Source organism: Rhodnius prolixus, unplaced genomic scaffold, assembly GCF_049639745.1.
Source record: "Rhodnius prolixus isolate KJV_2025 unplaced genomic scaffold, Rpr scaffold_7, whole genome shotgun sequence".
NCBI lineage: Eukaryota > Metazoa > Arthropoda > Insecta > Hemiptera > Reduviidae > Rhodnius > Rhodnius prolixus.
The window spans coordinates 33,943,783-33,967,270 of NW_027411582.1; the positions used below are offsets into that span (position 1 = coordinate 33,943,783).

The following is a 23,488-nucleotide window of genomic DNA, read 5'->3' on the forward strand; positions in this document are numbered from 1 at the left end:
ATTGATGAAGTATTCCAAAAAACATGGAATGCTTTTCAATTTTTCTGATTTTGAAGTTTTTATTTTCCTTGAAATTATTTTCCAAATCAGTTCTAGTCCAACATTTATATTTAAAAATGTTTTAAAAAGTTATTGTTCTGTTTTATTTGGAAATTTCAAAGAATTTCGTTATATATGTTGGAATAGAGAAGTGATGAAATTTTGTTCATTAGTATGGTTACTTTGATACTAATTAGGGCAGTTTATCTTTGAATTCTATCGCTACTTTTACTTTTAATGAAATTAATTATGCTATAAATATAATGCTAACTTTTGGAGTGCAATATTTTTATAATAAAACATTATAATTTTGTTTTTACCAGAAATGCATTGCTTCAAAGGATGTGTGACTGTGAACTGAATTACTCAATAATAATAAGACTGAGAAAAGTTAAAACCTTATTGAGTATTGTGTTTTGTTTCTATTACCTTTTCTAATAGGTCGGTATACCAGAAGTGCGTCATAGATTATTTAAAAAAGAAGTTGCTATAAAGCCACTATAATGCGGCACCCCTAAATGTCCAGTTTTTAAATAATTAAATAATGTGTGCAAAATGTGTATGTGTGCTTCAATATGAGTTTTAGGTGGGCTTGAGTTATCGATTTCGACTAATCAATTAGTTTCTACACTAAATTAGGTACTTAGTCCCAATCTAGGTTGTAGGTATCAACATATTAAGTTGTTTTGCTGTGGTACTTCCAAGAGCTTTGACAAAGTGGCTCATCCTCTTCCTCCCTCCTTTACTGATGCGATTTTTTCGAAAATGACTTTATCTATTTTCATTTAACTTATATATTATTAGTAAAAGAAGTAAAGTATGCCTATTTTCATGCGTTTTCCAACTACCAAAATGTTCAAATCATAAACCTAAACTGGTTTATTGTTGTAAGCCATCTTTCTGCTGGGAAAAGGAAAACAAAACTCCTTATTACAGTTTTTCAACTTTGTGTACAATTTACGATAGCAGGATAACACTGATCCTTTTGTTCAGTACATTCTTTCTAGTTGTTGCCAGAAAGTTAGGAATTCGAGAAAATCAACCCAAATTGCCTTCATTCGTCAGCCGGAAATTCTTGTTAATCTCAATCCAACCATTGTTTTATCTATCTCGAGATTGAAACTGTAAATATACATTTTATCACACATTTTCCACTTAATGTGTTTTGAAGAAGTGCATTTCTTTTTTAAAAAAGAGATGTTGGCAAGTCTTCGTAATTTTATGTTTAACTAGGATTGAGGTGTAAGTTCTATCAATATCCTAGAACTCATTTTTAAATTTCCCATAGTTCTGAGTTGTTGGCTAACGATTTCTTTAGGCTCTTATTATTTCTTTCAGCAGAAATACTTTTTAACCATATAAGATAGTTTTCTGTCAAATATGTGATAACACAAACATTTGAATTGAATTCACAAAATAACTTGAAGTCAAATAATAAAAAGTCAGTCAAGAAGGCAGCGGGAAAGACTGCCATTGCAGTCACCTGATCGTAGATACAGCAGAGAACAGAGTGTAACCTCCGCACGGATGAAGCGTAACATTTATTGTAGAGTCCTGTGTTAGATTAGAGGCCCTGTCGGAAGGCTTTTATCATCCATGCTTAAACGTTTGGTAAGAAGAGATGAAACGTTGAGCCCCACCTTCACCCTGCAAGAACCCAGAGTTCAGAACGTAACAGAATTGTTAATTTTTAAGGGAACGTTTGTTGAACGGAGATTCTGCAGGACATATGTAGTTTTAACTCAAAAATTAAACCTTGGTTTTCGGATGTAATTGTAGCGCTATTTAAGGTGGTGGCATTGTAACCAGTGATTATCCACTTATTTCCTGAACGAGTTATTTATGTTAGGCTCACCATCTGGTCAATTAAAAACATCTTAACGTTTTGCAAAATTGAATGTTGTCCGTTAAATCGTATTTTTATTAGGTAAGTGAAAGTAGTTTTTAAATAAGAGTTTTTATTCTTTAATGATGTTTGAATAGAAAGGCTAGTGCATGTTTTATATTAAAATCATTGGCTACTTCCCTCAGTAAATAATAAAAAATTACTTGGCGGAACAAGTTTTTTTTCTACCATGTTAGGTAGAAAACTATGTATAGAAACAAAGGATGTATAGGGAAGTAAACTTCGAGGTTACCCTCTTCTCACCTTCTAATCAGTAGTTTTCTTACTTTATCAGTCCTTTCTCTTCTTCCATTGACGTTAAGATTGCTTGTTATTGATTTCATTAAGCTAATAGAATTTGGAACAGTGTTCAGGTTTCTTGAAATTGGGAATTCATTATGTTAAATACTTCCTCAGGATTTTCCATTCTTTTAACTTTCCCTTACTCCTTGAAAGGTCAAAAATATGTTTTCTGAGAACGCAAGAGTTATCTGATCAAATTGGTATGTATTTTGAGAGGAGAGATAAGTCAGAAATTGTAAATTTAGCATTGATAATAAGGTAATGGATCAGATCGATCCACCGTTAGTTAGTGCCTCATTTCTGAAAATATTTTTCAGTTTTTCTCTTTTTAGATTTGCTAGAAAATGTATTTACGATTTTCTTTAAATATCGAATGATAATTCTAAATTGTAGAACCATTATTATTTATGTGTCGCAGACGTAGGTGCCTTTAAAAACTATAGTGACTGAAAGTTTGTGTATTCTGTGTGAATGTGTGAGAGGTTCCATGACTTTTACTTTAACAATCACGGAAGTAGGTTCGAAATAAGAAAGTAAAGCTACTGGAAGCTTATCACTTCTATAATTCTATAAACAGAATGAGATTTAATTAGAGACTTATCTCTTAGATACTCGCGAAATTAGAGAAGATTACTGAGATAGTAATGTTAAACAGATAATACAGTAACACATGGATGCAACAGAGTGAGCAATGTTCAGCGATATCTAGATTATCGCGTGATAAATATAATTGTATTAATTACTTTCCGGAAATGACATCCCTAAAGGTTGTATTGTTAAACATGCAACGTAGATTTCCTGGTTAAACCCTCTCTTTATATGGAAGTATTTTCTTTAGATTAACCAGCTGTATTGTTGACGAGTTTATTTCAGTCTTCTTTTTTATTTTATTTCTCATTTATTAAAACCTCATTTTGCCCTTTGTCTTTTCAGTTTAGTGAGCAAACTTGATGTCTTCTGTAAGATCTTTCGCTGATACTATTCCTTGAGTTTGAAATCAACGAACACTTCAGCACTCCAGTTTCAATTTTAGCGAAGTTATTAAATTTTCTCAAAAGATAAACGTGCACCATCGTACGACGTGTTTTTTTTTTTTTATACTGCGTGGCATTTTCCAATGCAATTGTTAAAAATGTGCTTGCACGATGCCCTCATTTATGTGCCTAAGACCAACGAATAGAGTGGATATCCCAGTCCTAATAGGTGGCTGGAAACTTCGTTTTCTTGATGAACATGTCTTGTTATTCTTAAAAAGCAACCTTTTCGCATGTTGTATTTACACAAACGCAATACTTCCTATTGCTGCAATTGAAGAAAATTAACCAACAAAAATGAGAGCGTCAACTATAATTATCATTTGTATGTAATATTGAAAACTTCATTGCAACAGTAATGTGATTTTAACCTCTTTACAATTATAATTAATGTATTCTGACAGGTAGTCTGTTAAGGTTACAATAAACCTTTGCTATATTCCGTCCATTCGCAGCAATTTGTATTAAAAAACCAAAAAAAATGTGATAGAAAAGTTCCTTGTACTAGTCGCAAGCTTTCTACATTTAATTATAAAGATTGTCGTTTCAACACGTGAAAAAAAGTTAATGTGCAATCATATTAAATTAAACGGTTTGTTTGCATTGTTCAAAATAATTAACTGCTGCAAATACTATAAAATTATATCCCAATTTTAATTTAGGTTATCTGCGTGAAATAGAGCTCTACTTGAAATAATTATAAAAACTCTTACGATAAACTTACTTGAGATAAGTATATTTAATTATATCTGCTTGAGTAAGTTTGTATAAAAATATGCAACAAGCTCTCTACAGTCAAGCTTGTTTCGTAACACCGGTGGAGCTGGCTTCCAAACAACATCGAAGAATTGGTTACGTCTTCTCATTCTTGTCTTCACCGAACTTGTTAAACAGTCTTAAAGATCCCTATGATTTGAGCGAGCGAATTCATTAATAATCACTTGATGAAGGGTTAACAACGAAACATTGAACCCCTAACATTCTGAACTCACACTGTATCGCTATCCTTGTGTACAGTACAATTTCATGTAGAAAACAAAAACAAGTAACAATCCCCTGCAGTAAAAAAACCTACCTATAGATAGATAGATACCTTTAGTTCTTGACAGTCAGTGAGGACTTCGAAGGTGGACTTTATGCTGCAAATATTTCTGCAGCAAAACTGTTTAAACTGCAGATTTGTTTTTTTTTTTTTAATCGAGATAGGCAGTTAGTTCTAGTTTATGGTCATCAAATTGATTCTGTGATAGATAATCCATCAACTGGATTGTATTGTTAAAAGTATGATGACAATTCATATTTTTTCTCGTAAGAAATAAAATCTTACGTGTTTACTTTTTTTTTTCTTAATCTTGTTCTAGAAGTTCGGACAATGAAGGACCTGAGCATCCTTGTCAGTGTCTTTTTCTTCAATGTTCTGATAGCGGCGTTTGATATTGGAATTTTAAACATTCGAGTCGGCAAGTTTCTTTTTAAAACATGTACATGAGTAGGTTACTTTAAATTTGTTGTTCCTACAAACAAATGTAGACCTTTCGTTTTTGTTTGAATCTGTTGTTGTTGTACAGATTATATAATGTATTGTGGTACTGGGTTCGATTCGCGGTCTTAGGCCATGGATGTTATTTAATGGCTAATAAAAGAAATTTACAGTAAAGTATGTTTGCTAGTCGCCTTTGTCCACGACATCTAATGTGGTAGTTAGAAAAAATAGGCAATTACTCTACTCTCTACAGATTATATAAATTAATCCTATTTCCATTTTTAAACTAACAATTTATTTGATGAAATGAAAATGACTTGTAGGTTAGTTAACGAAACTAAACTGTCCATGTTATTATAGTTGGGTTTTATTATTCCCAAACTTTCAATTCCCTAACCATTTTCAGTCGATAAAATACTTCTTTTATTTTTTTTTAAGGCATTTTTAGCTTTACATTACTGTTGCAAGATTTTTAGAGAATCAATTTTCTAAACGTCTGCTAGAATTTACTTCCCCTCTTACTCCTCTTAAAAGAAAGCATGGTTTTTCGTGAAAATTTTCCATTTTGAGCTTTCCCTGGACATATTCCCCTAAGTCCAAAAAAAGTGGCTTTGTGTGGGTGAATGGAAGAGAGTGAAATGAAGGGCCTAAAAGTGTTTAGTAAGCAGAAAGATCAAAGGAAATTTAGTTTACATATCTGGGTTCAGTTGTTAGATATTACTTTATTAAAATAATTGTTTTAATTTTGGCAAGAGAAAGTAATTAGTGTTGGCTTTTTTTTCATTAGGCCAAGATTACCAATAAGATAATTGATTTTAGGCTGTTTTAGGCATTAAAAGCTAGGCTGAGAATGTCTTCTTTACGTAGAGATTCTAGATCGTGCCACTTTTACATAATTTCTAATAGAAGTGTTAGTTGACATGAAAGAAAGCAAAACTCGGAGTATTTAAATTTTGTTATGACCTCGTACGAATAATAAAAAATAAAAAAAATTAGTGATAGCACTGCCATTGAACAAAGGAAACTAATTTTTACTATCTTATCACTATTTATGCATAATATTTCTCGCTAAAAATACAGTTCAGAAATATTTGATATCAGATGAAACCTTCTATCAAACTCATTACTGTCTCATCAGTGAGATAGTTAATGAAGAATCTTTGTAAGATATGTACTATGAAACGGAAGTGGTACTTGTATATATTTTAAACAGATTCATAACGTACTATTATTTTCACGAACTTCTTTTTATGATATTGTTAAATGTAAATAGATAAGTGCTTCGAGAATTTCTAACAGATGACAGTTTTTTAGTGTCTTAATTTTATACATGTTTAATACTGTGTAGGAACTTAAATATATATATAGATAAGTAATTAATATTGATTCAATAAATTTACCTCATAATTGTTCCATAGTTAGATGCTGTAAGGCGCTAGATTCAGACTGTCTGACTAACTGTTAATTGAGAGTTTTGCAAACGCAAAAGCAAAAAAAAAAATTTTTTTTTCTCACTTTGTATTCGTTCATACATAACTGTCTGATAAAATAGGAGTGAAGTGTTGTCTCAAAGAGAGAGAGAGAGAGAGTAGTGAATGATCTTCAATATTTATTTTGGTTATTCATTGGATGAATAAACAATTTTTTTTAAAAAATACGTGGGTGAATCAAATATTAACCGGACTTTTCTCATTGACGCTCCTCAGGTGAAGTGAGTAACATGACGTCATAATATATGTTGGGAGAGGATGTAAAGAGGAGGTGAGCAACTCGGTCCTGCTCGCGAGAGCAGTTGGGCTATTAGTAGCTAGCACCATATCTGATTAAGAGGTGCCCATGTCTGTTGAGCAACGCATTATTATTAAATTTTTGTCCCGGGAGGGCGTAAAACCTGCCGAAATTTTGCGTCGACTAACTGCACAGTTCGCTGAAAACACGTTTTCAAGGGACCCAAGTCTACGACTGGCTCAAAAAAATTTCCGATGGCCGAGAGTCAGTGCAAAATGACACCCATGCACGCTGACCTCGGACCCGAGCACCAGTGACGCGAATATTCTTGCGATCCGTGAAATGATTAAAGGAGACCGCCGGCCTTACAATATGGGAGTGCCTAATCAATCATTTCAGATGATTTGGGCTACCGAAAAGTGTCGGGCAAGGTGGGTTCCACCGCCTCTTGACAAAGAGCAGAAAGCAAACCGGTCTTGCCGTCTGTGAAAGACTTTTGACACGATATCGAACAGAGGGGGATGCTTTCTTGAGGTACATTGTCACCTGTGATGAGACGTGGGTGCATCATTACACCCCTGGGAAGGTCATCACTTTGGTGTAGAAATGTTCTTGCGCAATTGGCTACTGACACGACCAGATTCATTCTTTGATGACGGAATTAAAAAACGTCCGATTTGGTGGGGAAAATGTGTAAATAAGAGAGGAGATTATATAGAAAAATAAGGTGTATTCAAAATTGTATTTACTGTAAAGCAAAATTCCGGTTCATATTTGATTCACCCGCGTTAATTTTATTGTTTAATAAAACAATAAAAAGTTGATGTCAATATTAAAAATATTGTCCAACATGTTCTGTAGTGATTAACAGCTTTCAGCGAACAGCTTGAATTTCAGTTATTCCCTCAATCAATTTACATCGTAGACTCCTCTGATTGAATACTTCTTGCGAATAGTTGTTGATCTCTCAATTAAATTTTGGGAAATAAGGAAAATGTGGGATGATGGAGGTTGTTTCCACTAAGTAAAGTTATCGTTGGTCTCCACTTCTGGTCTCATTCAGGTGATGAATTTAGGAGTCGTTGGTTTCTACAGAAAGTCTTTAACCGTCTCCTGAACTTTTATGGGCTTCTTTCCCAGATCTAACAAATATGTACATTATAGTATCCAGAATAATTTTTTCTATAAAAATCTTAGCATATCCTTTTACCTCTGTGCAAAAATCCTAGCAACTCCCTCAGCCACCAATTCCAGATTATTCCGTCACTATAATGTTTCGAGATTGCCAAGGCCAATTCGGATTCACACAATGATGTGCCAGCCCCCTCAACCGATCAATGCAATCCTAGTAGAAAGATCAATGAAGGTAATCTAAACGATTGCAATAGTTCCAGTCTTTTGATAATTGAGGATATTAATTATTGAAATTGTTTAAACTTCCTTATATTAAGGTGGGTCCATTATTATAATTGGACCTATTATGTAACTACGTTATTTAATTAGCAAAGAACCATCATTTCATCATTAGTTTATCTTTTAGATCAGTACTTCTTTATTTTTTTATTCATATGCAGTGAATTAGAACAATATTTAGCATGTTAAGGAAGTATCATTCAATATTTTTCCGAAACTTTTGTTTCTAAATGTTAAATTTCAATTTATTAATTAAAAAAATTGCAAGACAGTGTTTGAATCGTTTTATCTTCTATAAAGAACTTAGAAATTATATCAAAAATAGTAATTTTATCTAAGAGTTCTTCCTAAATTTTAAAATTTGCTATCGAATTCTAAGTAATAAGTAGCTAAGTTGGAAAATATCTTTAAATTTTATACTTTGCGGCAGACTAAACTAAGACAAGTGGATGAAAATCCAAAACGATCAGACTTTTAGAAAAGAAGAATATATGCTGTATTATGGATTTTAAATAACAATACACTCATATATTTTATGTAGTGCATCTCTTGTTATACATAAATATTTTGTTAAATTGGGTACAATAATTATCAATATTATAATGTCTGTCTGTAAAGTATCATCTTACATTATAAGATATTGAAACCAGCAGTATTGTATTGTCAGGCATTGTTTGGTAATGGCTTTGTCTCACGCTAGGTGCCGTTATACTGGATCGTTGATAGAAATGCAGACAGCCCTATCTGCCGACTGAGAGAAGAGACTTTTAGTATGGCTAAACTAAAATAATTGATTGACTTTCAGTTTATATTATCGTTTTTATGTGCGCGTGCGTACGATTGAATGAAATGATAGGGCGCGTCAGTTTGAGATGACAACAATAATAACGTTCCAGGTCGTGCCAGTAGTCGAAACACATTCGTACGTATAGGCGGCTCACTCTTGAGATTATATAGCTGAATAAGTTTAATGTTGTGGTCTACCGTTTGTTTTTGTTTTTTGTTTTTGTTACTTTTGATTCATTTCTCTGGTATAACAGTACTGTGTAATTGTTTGGATGAGAGATACTATTAACCAGGAATTACAAAACAGAAATGCTTGCCGGTTTAGACGTGATTGAAAAGGCCTTTGAAAGCCCAAGTAAGTCGTCTTCTTCCTTTTACATAGTTTTGTCACGTGCGTTCATGGAGACCTTTCGCTTCATCAAGGTCTTTTGCCTTGCAGTATTACAAAGTGCAAATATGTTATCGCTTTTTTAATCTGAGAAAAGATTCTAGAATGAATTGTTAAACTTACTAATAATAATAATATAAATAAAGTAATATAACTTCGAGCTTGAAGTTAAAACTCATAATTTTCCACGAACAACTTTTTAAAATTAGTGAAATTTTTGCTCTTCTAAACTTACGTATTAGTTCAAACTATAAACACTTCATTTTCTAAAATCCATTTTATTTAAAAAAAAAAGAGTATAGATTTTTTTAAAATTTATGTATTTTTATTTTATTCATTTATTGTCTTAATCAGCCAATCTTAAGAGATGGAAACTGTTTAATGGATTCCCTGCGGCGAACCAGTTCGAATCTATCTGCCCTTCCTTAGATTTTCTCTTAGCACCTTCTTACAGCTCTTTTTCCGGTGATAGACAGTTTTTTTTCTGGTACATACAGTGTTTTCTGGTTAACAAAACCAGATACCGCTGTCCAGAGGTACTGAATTTTCAAAAAAATTTTTTTTTTGTTCCTGGATCCTGTCGCCAAAACGGACATCGTAGCCTGAAAACACGAACAACACTGATAGATCACATGGGTCCGCAATGACAGAAATGTTTATCAGTCGAACAATTTATGTAACATATGATTTTATTTTTATTCAGTTAATTGTAGTTCTGCTCCTTCAGTTTATATTAGCTTCAAGTTCATTTTCCCATTTATTTTCAACCTTTATTTCTCACCAAAAAAGGAAGAAATAATTTTGCCAATTACAGTCATTATTTTTAATTTTTGCCAAGCTTTCGACCAAAGGACTAGGTCTTTCAGGGCTTTGGAACAAATTTTATTTGTGCGCTAGGATATTATTTACTTTTCTTTGTCTTTAATGGTGTAATTTCATTTAATGAAGTAGAGGCATTAAGAATGCTGTTTCTATAATATGTTTGTTTTTCTTACTGCCGTTTACGAATTATTTAACAATTAATGAGAGCAGTATGATATTGTAAAAATAGTATATGAAATCAAATATATTCAAGGTCAAACGCGTTAAAAGTTCCAATATCCATAAAATATTTCTTTTTCTATTTCCCTCGCATGTCAGCTATATCTTGTGTATTTTCCTTATACATGTTTACATTATTTTAGTATTTAATTTTTTTTTTACTAAGACTAAAAATATTATTCATTTTCGATCCGTGAATAATAAACTTAGGGAGACAAGTTTAATTTTATTTTAAAAAACTATTCTAGAATGAGTTATTTAAAAAAAAAAATGACTCTATTTTCTCTTACTTCTCATAAGAATTATTGAAATCGTGAGCATTTCTTCTGTTTTGAAATTTTGAAAACGTTTTTCCAGCACCGCTTTTCTTAAAACTTAAAGCACTGATTGCTTCATATTCTCTACAACTTTTATTGAACCATTTTCTCAGGATATTTTCTTTAGGCAGTCATGGAGGAGGGAGGGTTATTAGGGCATTGTATGGTGTTTTCAGTAGTATGTATATATCGGGTAATATGTCCCTTATTATTTTTTTTTAAAGTAAATTTATTAATAGAAGAAATATACTTAAAAAAATAAATATTTTATTTAAAAAAGTTCAATAAACAATGTTAAAAAGATAAAAGCATTATTTAATAAACAGTGATAATAATTATAAATATTAACATAATATAACAATAAATGTAAACAATGAATTAGTAATTAGAAAGCACTACATGATCTAATGCAGTTAGATGACCAAGGTGATCATCTTGTTTCCTATCCAGAGCTGTAATTTTGGGCGTAAGTCCTACTTCTCATATCGTTGTACTCACATAATTCGCTGAAGATCCCGCTTCAGCAGACAATTATTGACATTGTCATCATCTAGCTCTCAGTACCTTGTCTGAGATCTGGTCTTATTTTTAGTTTTATTCTTATAGAAGTGTTTTAATCAATTTTTTAAACAAATTTTTTAGAATGGATTAAATCATGTTTAAACAATTATATTGTTGTTGTTGTTGTTGTTTTTTTGTAAATATAAAATTTTAAAAAAACATACGAACTAATATCAACAGTTAGTTGATTTCAGTGGTGAGGTTATTGCGCCAGCCAGACTCCGCAGCCTTCCAATAGCTTTTTAAAGTTCACGCTTTCCATTTTTTAATTCAGTCTTGAAGGAAACTAGTTGGAACTGAGTTAGGGAGTATCATTCTATATACCAGTAGACTTGTTTAGTTTTATGTAAGTTGTGAGTTCTTAAAACACCTAATTTCCATACAGTGGGTTGTTTTTTATGTTTTTAAGTTCTGTTTAGTATTTGGAGTCTAGATAGTTGAGGTTTATTAATAAGGTATTAACCAATTTTTACTTCTCTTACTAAATAAGGAACCAGTTTTTGAAATTAGGTTTTTATTGAAAATATCCTTTTTTAATGAACTTTATTTATTTATTTATTTTTGTTTAGAAAATGGTATGACTAACGGAAATATCTCCAAGATAAAAAAAAATGATGTAGCGGTATATTACATTTATTTCCGCCAGGGAATCCGACTGTAATTTAGCGATCAGAACATCTCAACAGTAGTACCTCGACGCTGAAATAGATTTTCACTTTTTTCTATATATTCTTTCTAACTTATTACCATTCATTGAACTTATTTGTTACACTAAATTCACAAGAAACATTTTTCCATAAAAATTCGATTAAGGTCACTTGTTAAGAGGAGAAAGGTTTTTCTATTAAATTGCCATTTTATTCTATATTCACAACTTATAGAATAAAAGAGGTTAAATATGTAACAAAAATCGAGTTTGGAGAAAATTCCTCAAACGGCAGGCACGTTTTTACTCAATGGAGTGTTCACTTTCTCGAAAATGGCTCCTAGACATTTCTCTTAACTTCATATACGTATATATTATACACTACTGACATCCTTAGTTCGAATCTCGCTAGTAGCTACTTTTATTTTGTGATAAAAAATTTTTAATTGCGAAGTAAGTACTTCTCCCCCGACCGTGTAATCTAATTGGTGACGTTAAGCCCCGCCTGAATAAAATTAGCGATTATTTTCCTTTTTACTATGTACGATATATATATATATATATATATATATATATATAACTTTTTCTCTTAGGGGCATTTCTCGTAGAAGGTTGAGGACGATTTCCCCATAAGGTTCATTTCAGTGCAGCGTACATTTTTAGACTGAATAACGTTGGTGGGAATTAAATATGACTAAAACTTTCGTACAATAAAAAAAATTTTTGTGCGTTTAAACTTTGAGAACAGTAGTAAGAGTATGTCGTCTTTTGAGTTTTTACATCGGATTTGTTATTGTTTACAGGTCTGGCCAACAGGAGATAAGAAGAAGGCCTTTGGCTGGAACTGCAGTTGGAGGAAATCGAATGCCCAGCTCTCGTCGAGAACCAACCCTGTTTGGCAAATTGAAAAAAGAAACAGTTAGCTCTTGTGTACGTACAAACAACAGCAATCCCAGTACTGGCTTGGATCTAGATAAATTGCATGTACTCAAAATTAAATGCAGAGATCCATCTCCGTCAATGAATACCACGCACAGTAATAATAATCTGCATAATCAATCTCATCATCCAATAATTACCAAAGACATAAAATTTTCTAAATATTCACCATTACCAGCGATTAAATCTAGACCAAGCCTATTAAGAGAGAAAACCTATGATGTATTAGAGCCAGTCTTTGTGAAAGGACCATTACAGGATGCAAAGGTTGCAGAACCGCCTGTGGAAGTCAGGATTAAACTTCCCGAAATACGTAGTAATAGGTAAGAATTTCGGCCTTTAACTATGTATGTTATAATGCAGGCATTTTGCATAGCTTGCAAGTTGTGCATTACTTCAATGTCTCAATTGTGTTGTACTTATCCGGGTTTGCGTCTAAAGCAGCTTACAAATTCGTAGTTCTTTCTTCAACTAAGTTTAGAATTGTAAATGTAATCCCTGAAAAAATTGACGCATCTACCTACTTTTCTTAAATATTAATGATACTTGAAGAAATTTGGATCCTTGTAGAGCGATATCACACTTGCTAGATCATATTGCTGGCCCTCTCCAGACTCATTCACACACATCTGGAGATAGAAAGTAGACTCTTGTCTCTTCTACAAACTTCACATCTTTCCAAGGTTTAGGTTAGATATTGTTAAGCTGACCTCACTGTTGGCACTAGATGAACACTGTTTAGTGCCTGCCGTAACTGTGGCAGTTTGATTGTGGCCAGCTTTGAGAAGACGTTTACTCACAATTCTGGAGGAGATGTATGTTGTAGGTTATTGGCTTTGTTCGGCCAAATTTTGGTGTTGTATCCTCGTGCAATTCCTATCTCATAGCACATCTTAAATTATTAGTATTAAATCTTGAAAATCACCCTTTTGGGGCCTTTGTTGTGCGCGGACGACCTTGACCTCTTCTTAACATAAGAATCTGTCTCCGAGACTGTTTGGCAATTCAAGAAATTCTGGAATATAAACGGAAAAAGTTGACCACATTTCAAGGCCTCATTTAATAAGCGATTGCTGCATTTTCCTCATTTGAATTTATCTTAGGATTTATTTTTTCAGAAATAAAGAATACAGAATTTAATTAAACAGTTTCAAAACTGTAAAGCTGACTACCTTAACACAACACAAAATAAAGAATAAATATAACATTAAATGTTATGAAAAAAAAAATTATTTAGATGTAGCGGGGAGAGTTGATGGGAAGTTGTTTGGGTTTTAGCCAAAGGCCATCTCTTATCTTATAATGCAGAGATTATATTTTGAGAGTCATTTTCTTATATCCTCCCCATTGATTTATTTGAAAATGGAAAAGTGATGATCACAGAGTACATGTTCATAAGACAAACGTCAGGGCACTTTGATGATCTAAATGCGTCTTCTATCGTTCGTTTCGACTGCAATTCCTAAAGCTTTTAGAGAGATATGTGCAGGTTTTAAAATTAAGAGTTTTCAATGAGCGATTGACTGCTGGAAATCATGTACAAGAAAAGAAGTACTTAAGTAATTCTGTTTGAAGCATCCAACCTTACAAAAAAGTAATCGTTCAGAAAACCATCCCTTCAAGGTACGCGACCACGCGATAATCTTTTTCCTGTGCTCTTCCTGTGATCCAGCATAAGTAATATTTTCCAGGTTCATTCGAACAAAAGGTTCTTATAGAAGATAATTTGGAGGAGTCGGGTGTCAGAAACAGCTTCCATCCTTCACTCTCTTTATTTGTTTCAAGATACTTTCAAATGAAGCTTTAATTTTATCAGTTTTTGCTATCTTCCATTATGTTTACTTTCCTTAAGGCTAGGAGGTTAGGATCTCGCATTGCCCACTCTACGAGTATAATATAATGCCCTTGGAAAAACGAAAGGTATTTCAAGGCTCATTTTCTTCTGGGCCTTCACCCTTCATCCAGTTAACGCTGTCGAATTTTTCGCCTCCGTACCTACCCTGAAGATTATTGCAGATTAAGAAGATTAGTTTATCGCAATTTATTTTATGCTCGACTGAAAAGCGGCCACTATTAGTGAGCTAAAGGAATTATGGATTTTCTTTTTAACACTCAAGATATAAACATTTTAAAATACTCTGTAGGATTATAAATTTTGTTCTTTACATTTTATAAATATTAATATTGTACAACTTTCAAATTAAAAAAATAAAATTCGCTCAATCTTTTATTAATCAATTTTAAAATTTTACTTTTTTAACATTTAAATTTTTTATTGCAGATTAAAAACTTCAAGGGTGAAGAAACATCCTGTACAAGAAATACTGTCAGCTTCCACAAGTCCTCCAAGTAAAAAGGATATTCCTAAATATCAACCGTCGGCAGCGTCTCCATTAACAACCACATCTGCGACGGCCACAGTCAGACTTAAAACTGCCAAAAAGAGGCAACCATTCAATCCAAATCTCATTTCAAAAGCTTCAATGCCGGAAAGTCCGACAGTCTTTTGGTTTCCCGTATGAAAATTGTGTTTTAACTTTATTAATTTATCATTTTTTAAAAACAAAAATTTACAAAAAAAGTTACGTTATAATTTTTTTGTAATGTAAAATATTGCATATATATACATACATATATATATTTTTATATAAATTGGATATTTTCTAAGAAAAAGAGAAGGATTGTAAATATTATTTTCTTTAATTCATGCACGAAATAAGAGGCTGTGATATCTGAAAAAAGGTAAGGACATTTTGAGAAACAAAATAATTTTACACATAATAAATCGGTTGATATGATGATAATCAAGTAAATTACCGTTAAATAACTATTGTTTTGGAACAACCCATCAAACCCTATAGTTTTTCAGTAAACACAAATCTGTGCTTGATTTTTACAACTTTTTGACAAATTAATATGTATGAGAAAAAAATTTGTGTAATAATTTCTAATGTTTTCTCTTTAATTTATGAAAACATTTAGATCTGTTACTGTTTTTTATTTTAATACGATAAAAACAACTAATTGCTCAGGTTGTTGAGATAATACAACTTTATGACGTAATTAGGGGTCTTAATAGCCAATTTTTCAAGCCCTTAGTACATTTTTATTGATTGGTTTTTGTTTTTTTTTACCTTGAGTTATAAAAAAAAAAGACTACAACAAAAATCAATCATTTAAGTTTGGCTTCATTTAGGTAGATTAAGAATGCGTAAATTCATTCTGGGTTAATAAATGTATTTATTTATTTCAAGAAATAGTAATATTTAACGTAGATCCCAAAAAAAGCAATTTGAGTGAGAGGCTTTTAAAAAAACTTTTTTTCGAAAAAAATATTGTATAAGCGTTATAACCTCTGAACAGATGAGATTAAAAACTTAGGTAACCTATCTTCCAGAAACCTTAGGGTCCAATAGAAAACATCGTTACCTAAACAATCGAAATGTAAGTTTTGTTAGTAATCCGTATGAAATGTTATCATTTACCTTAGATTTATTTTTAATTTTTAGAATAATTTCATTATGATTATTATCTTATGCAAAATCTGCGAATGTTTGGATCTTCAAGAAGAAAATCAAGCAAACACCATCTTATTTGAAAGGATAGTAGAAAGCATAGTTTTTGCATGAAAATCTTATTCTGAACATAAAAGAAAGGAACATAAACCAAATTTTGTACATCTCATTATGAAAAATCATTTTTTCCATATTGTCAATTATTATCTTTGAAAGTTTTTTTTTTGGTCAGAACTATAATGAAAAAAGAAATATAGTGCCAATTTTTGTGTATTTAAAAAGTATTTTTGAAATTTGGTTAAAAATAAAATAGGAAATAGGTAAAGGTAAATTTGGAAAATTCTTGTGAAAAAATAAAAATTCAGTGATATTGAAATCTGGAATTGTATTTCTCAACCCCTATTTTAAACTCGAGAGGTGAATATTGTTACAAAAATCAAATATAGGAGAGTATTTCCGGAATTAGGGGTTAGTGTGTACACCCATTATAAAATCATTCAAAGCTAGCAAAAGTTGTTAGCGGAAATTATTATACTGGAGAGTAGTAGTACTAAGGTTGATAATACTTCAAATTTTAATTTAAAGGCGGATTCGTTCTCTTTTTTTCTCATATTGATCATGGACCATTTTTTTCGTTTTTGGACAAATTTAATTGGGTGTAGAAGATAAAATGTCAGATTATAAGTTAAATAAACTAAGTTTCATTGCTTTTAATGAGATTTCTTTTTTAAATGTAATGTTCAAAATAAAACATATTTTGAATTGAAATTTTAGACAGCAGCGCGTGATAAAACCCCGTTTACTTTTCTTAAAAAAAATTTTAGGTACTTTGATAAACTTATTCTACAAAACATATTTCATTTCAGATTTTTGTCCTTGTACAATTACAAGTAAAATGTATCTTCTGCATTCAATTTTTAATTAACTTATCATTGTTTTTCTAATAGTTATTTTGAACAATATTTCAGGGACTTAAGAAACATATGATCACACAAGATTAGCAGACCTCAACAAGTTTATTGATGACGAATTTTACAACAGTAGCTTCCAATTTAGATCGTTTGTACAAAAAAAAAAAAGTGTAAATTAGATGACATGATAGAATTTCAAATCCGTGTTGGAAAAAGTGCAAACAATTAAAAATTTCAAAATGAGAGATTTAATTGCCTTCGATTCTCCATTAATTTAACTGGCTTATCATAAATAGTGATAAATTGCATCTAGGTATTTATACAATTAAAGTAGTATTATTTTTTCATTAATTTTTGAAATTTGTAAATGTTCTACATATTTGTTATTATTGGGAAAATTGGTCCCTAGTTAACAATTAATTTTTTTTGCAGACGTGTTTAATAATTAGTGAACATTTTTTCCCAATAATATCAAGTACGAAGTGCTTTGCATACTGGGGTTGAAAACGCTGAAAAAAAAAAAACTTTTATTTTAGAATTCATATGATGATAAAAATCAGATGGTTAGAAAAAAACAATGAACAAAGATGCTATGGCGAGGGTTCAGTCCTCGGACACTAGCCAAATGTTCACTTTCTCTTCGGAGAATCGGAAAAAGCCTCCCTTTTTTTTAACAGAATCGGGATGTTTTACCCACCAGTTGTCTGCGATGCGATCTATTTCAGACTCAAGATGGCAAAGATCTCACATATAGCTACTTAATTAAATTGGTTATGTCCTTCCTCTTCCTAACATATTCTGCTCAGTGATTTTATGTTAATTGATTACCCTGCCATTAGTACTAGCTGAGACTTCGTTGACCTATTAGTAGGCCAGCCTCAAGACCAATCTGGTTCCTACCTAGTTTAAAGGCCCTCTACCATACTTTACAGGTCACGTAAAATGGCAGCCTGATGCTGTAATGGCCATGAGAAAGAAGTAATCTCGAACTTGTCACTTTCACCCTGGTTACCCGGATAACTTCAATTGGTAGACCAATTGAAATCCCTTGTTAATGGAAACGTAAGTGAAAATTTAATTAATTATACCTTTTGTAAATTTCGTGCCATGTAATTTATCAGTTATAGCTATATGAATGGCCAATCGAGATTTGTATTGAATTTTTAAAAGCCTGTTTGCTAATTAATCAAGGAATACTATGTTTTTTTTACAAAAACTTCCTGATGATCGTCTAAAGAAAGTTTGTAAAGTTAATTATCGACTTAAGGGAAATTACTGTCTAAGAAGAAGGTGAGGTCAGAAAAATGAAATACGACTCGTAATACAACTTCTTATTAATTATATTTACAAAAAAATTTATATATAAGAACAAAAGATAATTTCAAATCTGAAAAACATCCATCAATGATTCTCACCAACCATTGAAACTTCCAAATTGATATCCTGCAACTTTTTTCTTTTTTGAATTTAGATCCATTGCAGTAGTACTTGCTTCTGTTCTGTAAAGAAAAGCAAGTTAAGGCATATTTAAATAAATGGTTGCGTGATTTTAAGATTCACAAGAGCAAAATGTAAAATTCTCAGCCTCAGTAAAACCTATTTTTTTTACTCTTTTTTTTTTTAATTAATGCGTTTTTCCGACGTTTTTCTATTATATAATTTCTATCCGTAAAGTACAATTCCGGAAGGTGTGCAAAATATCTATCCATAATGTTGTTATCTCTTCATTTGCCTCAAAACGATTACCTGATTCAACGAATTTGATTTGGGAATTATTTGAAGTTAAAGGGATGTATTGAATTTATGTTCCCATAATTCAAATATCGCCAAGTTTCCCCACTACTAAAAGCACCAATGCGTGAAGTAGATTGTCTCCCAAAAAAAAGATCGTAGTGTCTAGTCCTATTAATGGGTTATTAATACATATAAGAAGCAACTAATCAGTACTAAATTTCATTGTCAGCAACACTATCATGTCTGGTTTTCAAAGCTGAGAACTTTTTATTTTATCTTCAGTAAGTTTTTTGTTAAGTAACAAAAACAATATTTACTTTGTTGTGGACGATTTCAAATTCAAATATTTTCCTACGCCTTGCCTGAATACCTTCAATTTGGCGACAGATTCAACCTTATTAGCCTTTGGTTCTTCATTAATTTCCTTTTCTTTCTCTCGCTCTTCTATTAGCTAGAAATTTATTAAGATAGTATGAGAAAAATATAAATTGGAACGAAATGTTCATTTTGGCGAGACGAACTTAATTAAATTTGAATTTTGCTGTAGGAGACTTATATCCTTGTTAAAATGAAAAAAAAAAGGATCATATTTTAATCTCCACCATATTTTATCTTTTATTTCAATTCATCTTAATTATCAAGTAGATTGTCATAACTAGGATCATGCAGATCCCACCTCTTCAGACTTTTAGACAATGCCGACCACTTTATAGTGTGACTATAAAGTAATCAATATTTAAAAGTTAAAATTGAAAAATACACACGGTAATTGTAATTAAGAAATAAGAAATCATATTTTATATTTCTATTAGGTGATTGATGTTGAAAAAATTTACATACTTGTTCATCAACTTCTTGATAAGGGTCAACAAACACTTGCACACTCTGTATTTTTATATCTTCAATTGGCCGATCTTTATTATCAACTTCAATTTGTTCCAAAACTGATAAAGTATCCATACCGCCTACAATTCGTCCAAATACTGTATGCTTGCCGTCTAAGTGCTTACAGGAGCGGTATGTTATGAAACTAAAACAAAACCGAAAAAAGTAAATAATTAAATTTTATTAGTAAAAGTAATAATTACTATTTCAATATATTGGAGATTATGGTACATCTTACAATTGAGATTTGTTGGAGTTTGGTCCAGAATTCGCCATTGACAGGACTCCCCTACCTGAATGGGTTAGATGTGGCTTGATTTCATCCTCAAAAGGTTTGTCCCACAGGCTCTTACCACCTGTTCCAGTTCCGGTCGGATCACCTCCTTGTATCTGAATAAAATAAAAAAATTATATTCCATTAAGAAAATAATCTTCAAAATAAGACTGTAACCGTGATTAAAAGGAAATCATTACCATAAAATGTTTGATAGAGCGATGAAAGATTGTATTATCATAATATCCTTGCAAACCTAATTTCAAAAAGTTTTCACAAGTTTTCGGAACTATATCGCAATGTAGTTCAAGATTTAATGGACCAAAATTTGTAACCAGCCGTAAATAACCTTTTTAAAAAAAGTATTAAATTATTTTTCAAAAACTAAATAAGAGGTAAAAATAAAGCCTAGAAAGAAAAATAAACAAACTCAGCGATTGTTTTGTTTTTCCTTGTAATTTTTTTATCAAAAATATTTTGAAGTCCAAACAGTTAAAAAAAAGTGGGTTTTAGAAAATGTATGTAAGTGAAACTAGCTTAAAAAGTAAAAAATTACAGGTATTCGAACAGTATACGATATTTCGTTATAGTCAATTTCTTCTTCGACTTCACTGTTATTTTACCAAGAATTTAGGCATCATCTGAGTCTTCAGAAATAAATATCTGTTAAACTATATGTTAATAAATTTTATTTGTTAAACTAAACTGTAAATATTAAGTACATGTAGGAATTGACCTTTCTTTTTAACTCTTTCATATCTGACAAGATCTTCGGCAATGATAGCTGGCTGGTGAATAGTTTCTGGAGCCATAGTGGTTGACGTAAGACCTGCAGCTACAGCTCCCGTAGAATAGTGCGCCTGTTTAGGTAAAAAAAAAAAATAAATAATAAATATTTATTAAATTATCAAACAAAGAAATAAATCTTTTACAATTTACTAACCGCATTAAATTTATCAGCAGTTGGTTTCTTTTCTGGTTCAGTTTTGGCTTTTTTACTTTCCATTTCTTTGGAAAGTTCATCGAAAACTTCCCTCATTTCTTTGCTAACTCGTTTTAAATTTGATTCTCCTCCGACACCACCCACTTCATCTACACATTAATTATTAGGATTAATCGATAGGGTTACTAGATGAAGCTCAAGCAAGATGCAACGGGCAGCAGAATTATGAAGAACGGAATTTAACTTAAAAAAGATGGAAATGGCTTTGAAGAAAGCAACGGATATTCCCAGAAAAGCCGTGAAATAGAAATTATGATATGATCTCGATAATTTATTGTACCCAGAGTAAAGATCAAGAGGCACTCAGATGTTAACACGCCTTAAATTAAAAACTTAATAATAATAAGACCAAGATAGCATGCGTTACAGTCAGTCATCAATAAGTTTGTGACGTTCATACAATTCTTTGGAATGCCTTAACGGTGTGAAATCATTGGATCAGATAGAACCTTTCACGGTCTAGAAAAATCACCCTGTTTTAACACCACAGACAACTTGAAGTCTAAAAACCTTAAGCTTCTTAACAATACTTCGGATCAAGCCATATAACACAATATTTTAAAATAACAAATAACTCACCATCTTCAAGACGTAAATTTCTTTTAACATGATCAAACTTTGCAGCGTTGAATTTTTGTAAGTTATTTGGATCTTGGATAGTGATAAGATCACTTGCTTGGAATGGTTCATTTGTGATCAAATCATGCCAGCTATTCAATTTAATGTTCAAATTTTTTATTGCCTGGGAAATTTAAAAAATGCTTTTATTAAAATGAATTCAGTTTTTATTAAAATAATGTTGCTTTGTTCTCGGTTACTTGGAAATTAATAAAATTAAAATGTTTTAATTTAAATCAATTTTAATTCAGTCTAATTGCTTGCCATACTGATCAGAATATTTGGAGTTCACTCTGAGCTTTGGACGAAGGGATTCTAGCTCTAGAAGACACTACTTCAAAATATGCACAATCTAAATATATTGCATTAGCAAAAGCTAGGCTTTTGAATCTATACGCAAGTATACCTCTTGGCTGCTTCATAAATTTGACAATTATAAGTTATGGGGTAATTATAGAGAATGGTTCATCGTTTTTGGTGACTTTCATTAATGCAAAAGAAAAAATGAATATTTTTTTATTTTTTGTGCTATTGACCTAGATTAGGTCAACTACAGGGTTCATGCTATTAACAGTTATTGTTTTTACATCGTTACATCTAAGGTGGGTGTTTCTTCTGTGATTATTACACTTGCTTAGAATGGATCATTTGTCATCAAGTCACATTCCATGTAATGCTTAAAATCTTTACTTCCCAGAAAAGTTAAAACATATTAAAATTTAAATCAAGCATTGCTTTAATCGAGAATATTAAGATTTAATCAAGAGGTAAATCCTCCATGGCTCTTGGTACGGATACTAGAAGAGGATTGTTATTGAAGGAGAAGAAAAACTTTCACTTAAATTAATTTTAAATAAACCTACCTGATAGTGGTAAACATTGCCAGTTACAGCTACTGCAACAATATGACTGTGCCCTGTCAGACCTTTAGAAGTAACTGGGCACACGTACTTAGTATCACGTCCTTCCTTAAAGTTCAATTTCGTTAAAGTTTTTATATCTAATGGCTAAAACAGTTAAACAATACATGCGAATTAAATAATATGACATTAAATACAGTTTTTAAAACTTGACACTTCACTGTTTCTTACTTTTCCAGTAACAGGATTGGTATGATATTTCTGCAAATACTTCAACAACGGTTCATAACTGAAAATATTGCCATCACGATCACAACAAGGTTGTACAGCAGGTGCCAGAGTCAAACAACAATGTCCAAGAGGAAGTCGATTATCTTCATTCCACCCCTGAGGACCCTCTTTTTTCCCACCGTAAAGAGTTGTCCACTCAGTACAGGTCAGATACCTAAAATATACAGGTTTGAACAGTTAATTTCAGAGTTTATTATGTTCATTACGTTAACCTACTTCCCAAATTAACAAAAAAAAATTGAAAAAATATTACATTTTATCCTTTTGATGCTGCCTCTTCCCCATTTTGATTGAGATGAAATTTCTTACAGCTCTTTTAAAAAAGATGCAATATAAAAAACAGTTTTTCTTCAGATGGACGTAAAACTATAATTTTAATTTCATTTTCGTACCACTGATATTTTTGAAAAGTATAAAAATTTAATATCCTTCAAATTTTCTATTACTTTTTATAATTCTTCAAGAGACCTAATTAATGTATATAAAATGTCAATATAAACACCAAACTAATCATAACCTGCTCAGTTGCAAACAACTCCCGACGTCATAATGGCAACCGTTAGTCAAGTCCAGTAAAGAATAAGATTTTAAATGAAGTTTTGAGAGAAAATGAATCGATTTCACTAATAATGAATTTGATTATTTGATATTTACTGCAGATGAATAGAAGATCTTTCATCCGTCAGTATGCATAATTAAAAAATGTAAACAATATAAAATATAGTTTCGGATAAAAGGCATACATCCCTTCTTTTATAGTAAAAAAAACTTGTAAAGGATATTTAAATTCTGTATTTTACGTTTCAAAAGATCAATGAAATTAGCTGTACAATC

The 23,488-nt window shown here is 31.5% G+C and overlaps 2 protein-coding genes across 15 annotated transcripts in view; one reads left to right on the top strand and one right to left on the bottom strand.

The window, feature by feature from the left end:
• The window catches only part of LOC141447499 (uncharacterized), a 52,476-nt gene extending 35,242 nt beyond the window's left edge, over window positions 1–17,234 (top strand). For 11 of the 14 annotated variants that reach the window (XM_074115122.1, XM_074115121.1, XM_074115124.1 and 8 more), the window contains 2 exons: window positions 12,428–12,886; window positions 14,845–16,454. In XM_074115122.1, coding sequence (XP_073971223.1) covers window positions 12,489–12,886; window positions 14,845–15,085 — 639 coding nt within the window. In that variant the 5' untranslated portion in view covers window positions 12,428–12,488 and the 3' untranslated portion in view covers window positions 15,086–16,454. Of the gene's footprint in view, window positions 1–1,541; window positions 1,967–8,802; window positions 9,027–12,427; window positions 12,887–14,844; window positions 16,455–17,046 lie in introns of those variants that run through there. The other 3 variants (XR_012454368.1, XM_074115127.1, XM_074115128.1) reach the window with 3 other exon arrangements.
• A 1,077-nt stretch (window positions 17,235–18,311) lies between these two features.
• On the bottom strand, window positions 18,312–23,205 carry LOC141447492 (RING-type E3 ubiquitin-protein ligase PPIL2). Its single transcript, XM_074115109.1, has 11 exons — window positions 22,908–23,205; window positions 22,595–22,808; window positions 22,367–22,510; window positions 21,465–21,627; window positions 20,826–20,974; window positions 20,619–20,742; window positions 20,083–20,231; window positions 19,847–19,998; window positions 19,564–19,753; window positions 19,041–19,174; window positions 18,312–18,488 (listed from the first exon to the last, which is right to left on the bottom strand). The coding sequence occupies exons 1-11, from the start codon at window positions 22,937–22,939 to the stop codon at window positions 18,401–18,403; spliced, it is 1,539 nt and encodes a 512-aa protein (XP_073971210.1). The 5' UTR covers window positions 22,940–23,205; the 3' UTR covers window positions 18,312–18,400.
• Between the last annotated feature and the right edge of the window lie 283 nt (window positions 23,206–23,488).

Bases quoted from the DNA above. Each gene is read 5' to 3' on its own strand.
- LOC141447492 (XM_074115109.1), bottom strand. From the start codon at position 22,939: ATGGGGAAGAGGCAGCATCAAAAGGATAAAAT. The intron at 19,999-20,082 runs GTAATGATTTCC...TATTTTATTCAG, and splicing joins GCTCTATCAAACATTTTATG to ATACAAGGAGGTGATCCGAC. The intron at 18,489-19,040 runs GTAAATATTGTT...TTTTCTTTACAG, and splicing joins TTGAAATCGTCCACAACAAA to AACAGAAGCAAGTACTACTG.